Here is an 8,100-nt window from a genome sequence, read left to right on the forward strand (position 1 = left end):
GGCCATCAGAATGTGAACAGAAAGGCTTGGTGAGGCTTTAAAATGCTCCATTGAGTGACAGATCATAAATAGTTCTCCACACGATGTGACGTGGCTACTCCCTCTGATTAGAACAGATCCAAAGTTTACAGTACACACACTCTCCAGGCTTTATGTTGCCACATGGACAGATTGCACAGTCAAGTCTGCATTTTTAACCTCAAGTTGCCCTCATGACAGAGTGGCAACTTGTGGCATGTGACCATCATTATCTGCTCAATAAGAGGATTGCCCAATGTCAAGGTCTGCAACTGGTTATAAAAAAAAATAAAAATCCCACACGTCACTGTTTAAACAAGCAATAAAAAAAGGCCGCTTTCCACAGATCATGTTCAACTGTAGTTTATTTTATTAAAAAGACCAGGGTGCAAATATGAAATTAAAAAAAATAAAGACAAGCATATCATTTTTAAGCATTTAATACAAACTTAACAATATAAACTATTTCAGTCCCTCTTGACATGTAAGACACTGACTCAAAATACTTTGTTATACCGTATTTTTTTATCAAGTATTGCACAATGTAGGTACAAAATTAATATTCATACGATTACATTTCGTCCATAGTATAGCAAAATCTTTAACCTCTTAACAGAAAATACAATTCATCTTTCAGAAAAAGCAAATCTTCCTACACTTGAACTCCACCACTAAGGAATACTCTGTACACAATCTTTAGAATATTCGATGTATTTTTTTTTTAAAGATGGATTTCTTTAACAATTATCTTTAAAAAAAGAAAAAATAATAAGGAAAAGCTGCTGCAGCCATCACAGATCACTGGAGTAGTAAAAAGATATAAATGCAACACCATGTCATAGAAACAATATATACTCTGATATCTTACAAACTCTGTACTAAATTAAATTATACAATTAGAAAAAGACCAAGTAACCCCACTTAGTAGTGCCAATTCATAAAAATCAGCCTTATCTTACCACCTGTAAAATACTGTAAGAGGCCAAAACTTGAAGCTTGTATATTTTTTGTATTTTTAGGTTTTTGGAGAATTTTCTCAACATGGTAAAAAATTTTGTGCTTGGTTGGCAAAAAGGAAAAAGAAAAACAATGATGCATGTTGAATTGAAGTAACCAAGCTTGGATGTGTTTGTACAACAAGCTTTTAGTAGAAACAAACTCAAGGGGGCACAGTAAAAACACCCTTGGGCACATGCGCTTGACCAACTAGACACTATATCCTTGAAAGTCCAGTTCCTAAATGTGCATTTTGTTTTTCCTTCTCTTTGAGCCACCACCATTCATAAATAACAACATCTTGATGATGAGTTTAGTTAGCCATGACTGGCTGGAATTGCTGGTTAGAATACTGCATGTTGCTCAGACTGAAGTTGAGGCCATCCATAATGGACTTGTCATTGAGGCTTCCGTAGGCCGCAAACACATCAAAGGCATTGTTGTACTGCAGAGGGCCGAGACCCAGGGAGCCCTCGCCGGGGAACGCGGCTCCAGGGCTGGCCTGGCCCTGGAGGCTGGGGAACACAAACTCCTTGGCATTAGGGGAGAGCGCAGAGGCCTTCTGCTGCTGCTGCTGCTGACCCAGGCCCAGCCCGTACAGTGAGTGCATGGAGGTGGAGATGGCTTTCTGCTTTAGCAGGGTGTTGACATTCAGACCCAGGTTATTGGTAGGGGAGGTGCGGGCCACCTTGCTGCTACTGCCGCTGTTAGCGTTGTTGCCGCGGCCACTACTCTTCATTTTAGTGGAGCCGAATTTGGTGGCGGCAAAAGTGGCAGTGGTGAAGGTTAAGGGCTGGGTGGAACGTGGCATGAACGAGGGGCTCACGGCAGCAGACTGCCCGAAAGGAGGGGAGGGGGAGCTGGACTCTGAGGAAGCCCCAACAGGGTCGCTGATTGGCATGAAGACCTGGGCCTCAGGATTAAAGCTGTTCTTGATCTCCTTGTCCAGCTCTGACCCATTCTCATTGTTATCATCCACATATAGAACCTTAACCGGTCCCTTCTCCCCAATCTGATAGGAAACCTCAAATGGGTCGATCCACACACTAAGGTCCTGAGGGAGATTATTCCGGACGTCTTCGATGTCCAGCCCACTCTCTTTGGCTGCCTGCTCCACCACAGGGTCCACCTTCTCTCCTACATGGATACATCTGAACCCTGAACCTTTGTATGGCTTATCCGGATACCAGTGGCCTTCGTATTTTCTCTTCAGCTGCCTCTCGAGCTCCTCGCCAAAGATATTCACACGTCGTCGAGGGAGTTTGTTGTATAAATAGGAAATAATAAAATTGAGTGCTACTTGAATTTCAAGCTGCATAGCTGCTTCAGTGGCGAGGGAGGGATTCCTTTCCCGTCAAAGAGTTGCTTTTTCTGAGCGTTGCAAAAACCTCCAAGGCAGCAGTGACCGGTGCAATGAAAAAACTCTGATCGAGTGCTTGTTGCCAAAATGAATGTATTTCCTGCAACAGGGTTAGATTCAGGATCCTGAAATGGAGAGAAGAGGAAAACCATTAAGTATTTAAGTAGTTTGTAGTACAAGCAAAGAGATCACAGTACATAACAAGTTAAATATGATCAATGATATTTTATCTGTATTAGCTACTAGTATCCTGTGATAAAGCATTCACTCCCCCTCAGCACAGCAGGCTGCATCTCAGCTGTACAATATCAACAGCTATAAATAAACAGAGGCCACTGACTCAGAGACGGTGTCAGCAGTGTGCGTGTTCCCCGGCGGTGTAGTGTGACAGAAATACGCAAGTATGGTTGACCTCTGCGGAGGGCGGTGTATCTGACAGCAGGTGTCAATATGCACAAGATTGTCAATTGCCTCATTTGACACGCAGGCATGTTCGGGCAAAACTCTAGCCTCGTGCGTCGAAGTGGGCGAATGTTTAACCTAATCAGGCTATTCTGTCCCCGTGCATCAGTACGTGCTACAGGAGGTAAGAGGAGCGCTCAAGCCTGCGACGACAATTGCTGTTACATAATCAACATTCAAAGTCTTCACCGCAGGCATAGAGCCCTTTCTACAGCACAACAAGACACACTCGCTTCATTAAGAGACGCCAGTGACAGTAAATACAAAGACTGCTTACTTTCTGATCACGTCCGGCTGCGATGTTAGCCGACCCGCTAGCCAATAGCTGGCCAACTTAACGAAGGGTGTGAACAGAAACGTTGCTAGCAAGCTATCGACACGCCAGATCCTGTTAATGTTTAGCTCGACCAGCTGGTTATCAAGCGTTAACCTCGCGGTGACAGCGCGTGCAGCTAACAAAAGAGCTAGGGCCACTGAGAACAAATGGTAGCGTCACAGCGACAAAAGAAGATTCGCTTTAATCTGGATTGGTGACCGTGTTGATCGATAGCAAACTACGTAGTAGCATTTGAATTAGCTCGGTGACAACAGCCTGAATATTCGATTATAAGACGTAACGTTCAATAACACCATTAAGTGTTAGCTTGAGGATCAATAGTAGACAAACAAAAAACGGTTCTGTTTCCGACAGAACAACTGTTAAGTCGATAATAAGTTATTATTTACTTACATGGAAATTCACAGTAGGTCCTTTTTTTACTACGCAGAGTCTGCTCCAACAAACGTCCTGCTTGTACAGCCTCTAATGTTGCTTTCTAAAGGAGATACAAAATGATGTCGTCTTTATTATGCTCCAGGCGATTTTACTTCTGTGGGGTACAGTTGAATTCCAATTTGCAGGCTATCAAGCTAACTCCCCACAGCCTGGGAGTTTTTACAACTCTGCCCTTTAAAACATGGGCTCATTTGTTTATATAGTAGTCCTCCGCCACGGACATGGAGGAGGTGGTGATGCGGCTCTCAGAGGTCAACACCCAGGAACGCGTTTCTATTGGCCAAGCGCGGCTTCGTCATCAACAGCCACCGCAACTACCGCTCTGATTGGATGATTTTGTGCTCAATCAACCGCATGGTTCTATTTACGGTAGTGGTTTGCCTTTCATGTGCTGTGGACTATTTTATTCGAGCAGGTTTTAGCTAAATATATATTTTGAATGCCTAGTTTGGGGCAAATGTGTTTCCTGTAACACACATTAAAATTTTCTAACACCAACATGGTTGAGGGGAAAGATACTGACATGTCTGTTTTATGTGATGCCATCTTAAATGTTGTCTGCTCAGAGGTTGTGCTCTGTCATGCATGAAACCTATGGCTAAACAAGGAGTCCGCTGTGATGATAATGCTCAATAGTCTATAATTACGTTTGCCAGTCAGAGTCAACACTGAAATGAAACCACAGTTGGCTGTGCTCTTCCCACTACAGGGTTAAACAGAGCTGGAGCTGTGGCGGAGGGACACACCTGTCACTAGTTGTGTTCCTTGCTCCTCACCAATGACATTTTGATGTTCCTTGAGCCAGCTGTAGCTGTGCATCTAAACCTGCCAGCCTTCCATTACTGAGCATGGTGATACAGCACAATTCCTACCACTTATAAACAGATCTCATAGTTGCCATCTGTGTAAATATTGACATCCTTTCCCCACTGTATAGCTGTGATTAAATTCTCTTCATTATTAGGTCCATGGACTGTGAAAATGAATTGTTATACAATGTCCGTTGTCTGCGTCCTGGCTTGTCAGCTGCTGTGCAGTGCAGGGCTTAAGCTGTCCTGTCAGGCCTAAGGTGCTTGACGCCACAGCCTGTTCTTACCTAACATGGGCTCCCGCACTGTGTTTGCACAATAAATACAATGCTACATGAATTATACAGCTGGGAGGGAGGTAGTAGGAGAGGAGGAAGAGAAAAGACAGACTGTTCTTTGAAGGGAGGGCTGGGCTGAGACACAAGTAGTATCTCCTCACTTGAAAAACCCACTGAAAGGCTGTATGTCATTTCTGTAATTGTTACATTTATAGTAGAGCTGCCTGCTACTTACAGGCTTTCTGGTGGGTCCAGCAGTGGAGACAATATCATTTCATAGGCGTATATGATTGGTTTGAATCAATATTAAATCACTTAGATAGTCTGTTGCCCAAGTCGTGTTCCTTACTAAATCATGATAGCAGAAAAAAATGGACACCTTCCTCTCCTCTTTCTCCGGCTGAACTAAAATGAACATAAATGCTTTAAAGTACATTATTCATTATGGCAGACATCAGAGTGGCCTTGGACAGCCTGCTATATCCCTGGTGAGAGTCTGCTTTAAGAGGATGTATGGAGTACAAAAAGAAGAGAAGCAGAGAAGGTGTGTTTCATCAGCCTTTTAAAGTCATTCTTTTCTCTTTAAGTGTGTTTTCTGTATTCATAGCATTACTCCGTTGCTTACTCAAGTCTGCAAATCTCTGAAAATAATGTATACAATATTTATACACACATACACATACAGTAAATTAGGTGTTTTAGGTATTAGGTAGGGCTGGGCACTTTAACACGTTATTATCTTGTTAACCCATTAATTAATTAACGCCGACCATTATTTTATCGCACGTTAACGCAGTTTTTATTATTATTTCGAAGGTCTGTTGCTCACTGGCCCTCAATACACATACAGTCAAACCATGGGTCACAGGAGGGGCGGGATGTTGATCAGCCTGCAAATCAGCCACCCAAACAAGCAGCGGAGGGAGGCTTCGGCAGACTACGTTGGATGCAGAGAGTGGGAGAAGTAGATAAACAAAAGCAAGACAAGTGATCAAATGCCCTAGCTAAGTGGATAGTTAGACACTGCGTGCTGGTTAGTATTGGAGAAGATGTCGGTCTTAGGAATGTTCTTAAAATCACAACGTAGTTGCTTTGCTCCACGGGGGGGTTCCTCTTTTCGGGGTTCCTCTTTTCCTCTTTCCTCAGACAAGAAACAATCGACAAGTAAACGGCGGGTGCTCTGTGGATGGTAACCTTGGCAACGGCTTCTGTGCACTACACAGCTGTAGCCTATTTAACTTAAAGGGGCATTATGGAGTTTCCAGCGGCCACTAGCAGTCAGATTTTAAGACTGCAACCAGGCGTGTGCTCGTACGCGTGCTCGCTTGAACTCATGAGCGAGCGTAATCCGAGACACAACCACTTTCATACAGAAATCCTGCAATAAATGCAGGCTGTGGCTTTTCACTCAGACATGTTCAGGCTCTGTTACTTCAACGTTCCTGTCTCAGAGGCTACTCAACACCGGCGCCGTAATGTTACTTCATTCAGCACAACGAGCCGCATATCGGCACAATCCTCCCAGAAAAAAAGGCAGAGTGACAGCGGCTATAGACAGGCAGGGAGACAGCTTCACACAACTTGCTGGAAACTCGGGTAAACCCCTACTGCAATGTTACAGCAATAGGTTTATCAGCTGGAGGTTTAACTAATCCATGCGCTCATTACATGATAACGTTACATTTACTGCATTAAGCCGACGTGCTACATCGTTAGTTTGCCTGCTGCTTTCAGTAACTATCTTTACTATCTGTGTATCTTTCACCGGAGGCTCAGCAATGACAGCACAGCTAAATGTATTGGATGATAACGAAACGGGTAGTGAGCTGGGCTGAATATTATAACGAGACTGTGTCACACTGAAGACCTCAGTAAGTAACTTTACTGTAGTGTCAGTGGATGGCTCTTCCTCTGGGTTGTATATTATGTGGGTCATGTTAGTTACTGCGACTGAGAGGTGGAGAAGCTGTGTACCTGAGTATCGGTAAAAGGCAATAAATCTAAATTGAACATTACAAAGCAGACAGCGGCAGGTTTGAGCTAATGCAGCGTTAGCTGGCTGCTCCTGGCTGCATCACTATAGGATAGTAAACAAATCGTTCCACATTTGCTTTTTCCCGTTACATCATTTCTTGCAGGCTTTGACACTTTGACATAATATCTGTGGTACACAAGATAGTAACATGGGTCGCGTTAGTGAATTAATGTGGAAAGCTATATAACTTTACACCGGATAAAATTAGCAACTGCTCGGTGTTAGCCGGCAAGCTAACGGGACTTCCTCTGTTTCTCCAGCTTTACTAATACTCACTTTGTTCTTACTCGACATCATCTGAACCTGTTTGGGCTTCAGCACATAAACCTTTATTGTTGTTTTGTATCCTTACGTGGAGCCTGTGTTTTGCTGTGAGCCGGTTGTTTTATGGTGTTAGTGGACTGCATGTCGTTACCTGCCGTGTTGTCACTGTAGTCTGAGAGGCTCGGGAGCGCGCACAGGGCTGAATCCGACCTGGAGACCTCACATTAAAAGCAGAATAGTGGCTGATGCAAACAACGGAGAAAACAGGCATGTGATTCATTTCTAAGTGAGTTTTGAGCCCACTGACAATAAGGCAATGAAAATTTGATTTATTAAAATCAAAAACTTACATATAGCCCCTTTAAGTTAAAATAATTCATAACTTTACCTGATAGGCCTTCGTCTAGTTTTGCGGGGATGCTCTGACATGTGAATTCCCTCCTGTTGATGTCCTATTTAGAAACAGTAATAGATTCTGGAAACTTAAAAACTCTGGCAGCGGGCGTGAGGCGAGCACAATCGCAACAGTTTCACGGGAACACGCCCGCTTGTCGCTAAGCCTTGTGCTCAACCACTTCCCCTCACTCTAACAAGGACACTTGCTACTGAACATAAGTTTATGCTGCTCCCTGCTAAAAGAAAAATGTCTCTTCTCATACCTGTTCAGAAAAAAAAAACAAGAAAACAGATTTATATATGTTACTCAGAAGGTGCCTATTATGTTATGATCGTGGCTCTGGACTCTGATGGTAACTTGTTTTAAGAAGCTAGATAAAAGGTAAAGACCTGGCAGTGGCAAAAAGCTTTGGTTTTATATTTGATTTGATTACATTAATGTTTAAGTTGAGATTTACAAGAAATATTTTATTGCTACTGTGTAAACGGAATACTGCTGGCAAAAAGCACCTTATTTGTTTAAAGTGTTTGCAAACCACATGTTATTGTACTTTTATGTATATAGCAGTGCATTTAAATTAAAAGTGCGTAATTCACTACTTTGGAATTCATTATTCAATTTTGCACATAACTATGCGATTAAAATTGTATTCATCATTCAAAACTTCATTCATTCATTGTATACAGTGCATTTCGGGGATAATTGT

The 8,100-nt window shown here is 42.9% G+C and overlaps 1 protein-coding gene across 1 annotated transcript; it reads right to left on the reverse strand.

Moving 5' to 3' along the window:
* Positions 1–370: 370 nt before the first annotated feature.
* LOC119915719 (protein Tob1-like) lies at positions 371–3,797 on the reverse strand. Its single transcript, XM_038735430.1, has 2 exons — positions 3,567–3,797; positions 371–2,499 (listed from the first exon to the last, which is right to left on the reverse strand). The coding sequence occupies exon 2, from the start codon at positions 2,330–2,332 to the stop codon at positions 1,328–1,330; it is 1,005 nt and encodes a 334-aa protein (XP_038591358.1). The 5' UTR covers positions 2,333–2,499; positions 3,567–3,797; the 3' UTR covers positions 371–1,327.
* Between the last annotated feature and the right edge of the window lie 4,303 nt (positions 3,798–8,100).

This window comes from Micropterus salmoides, unplaced genomic scaffold (assembly GCF_014851395.1).
Source record: "Micropterus salmoides isolate LMB-PRFRI ecotype aquatic unplaced genomic scaffold, ASM1485139v1 Ms_hic_scaffold_21, whole genome shotgun sequence".
NCBI classification, from domain to species: Eukaryota; Metazoa; Chordata; class Actinopteri; order Centrarchiformes; family Centrarchidae; genus Micropterus; species Micropterus salmoides.

Excerpts from the sequence above, each read along its gene's own strand:
- LOC119915719 (XM_038735430.1), bottom strand. The coding sequence starts at position 2,332 with ATGCAGCTTGAAATTCAAGTAGCACTCAATTTTATTATTTCCTATTTA.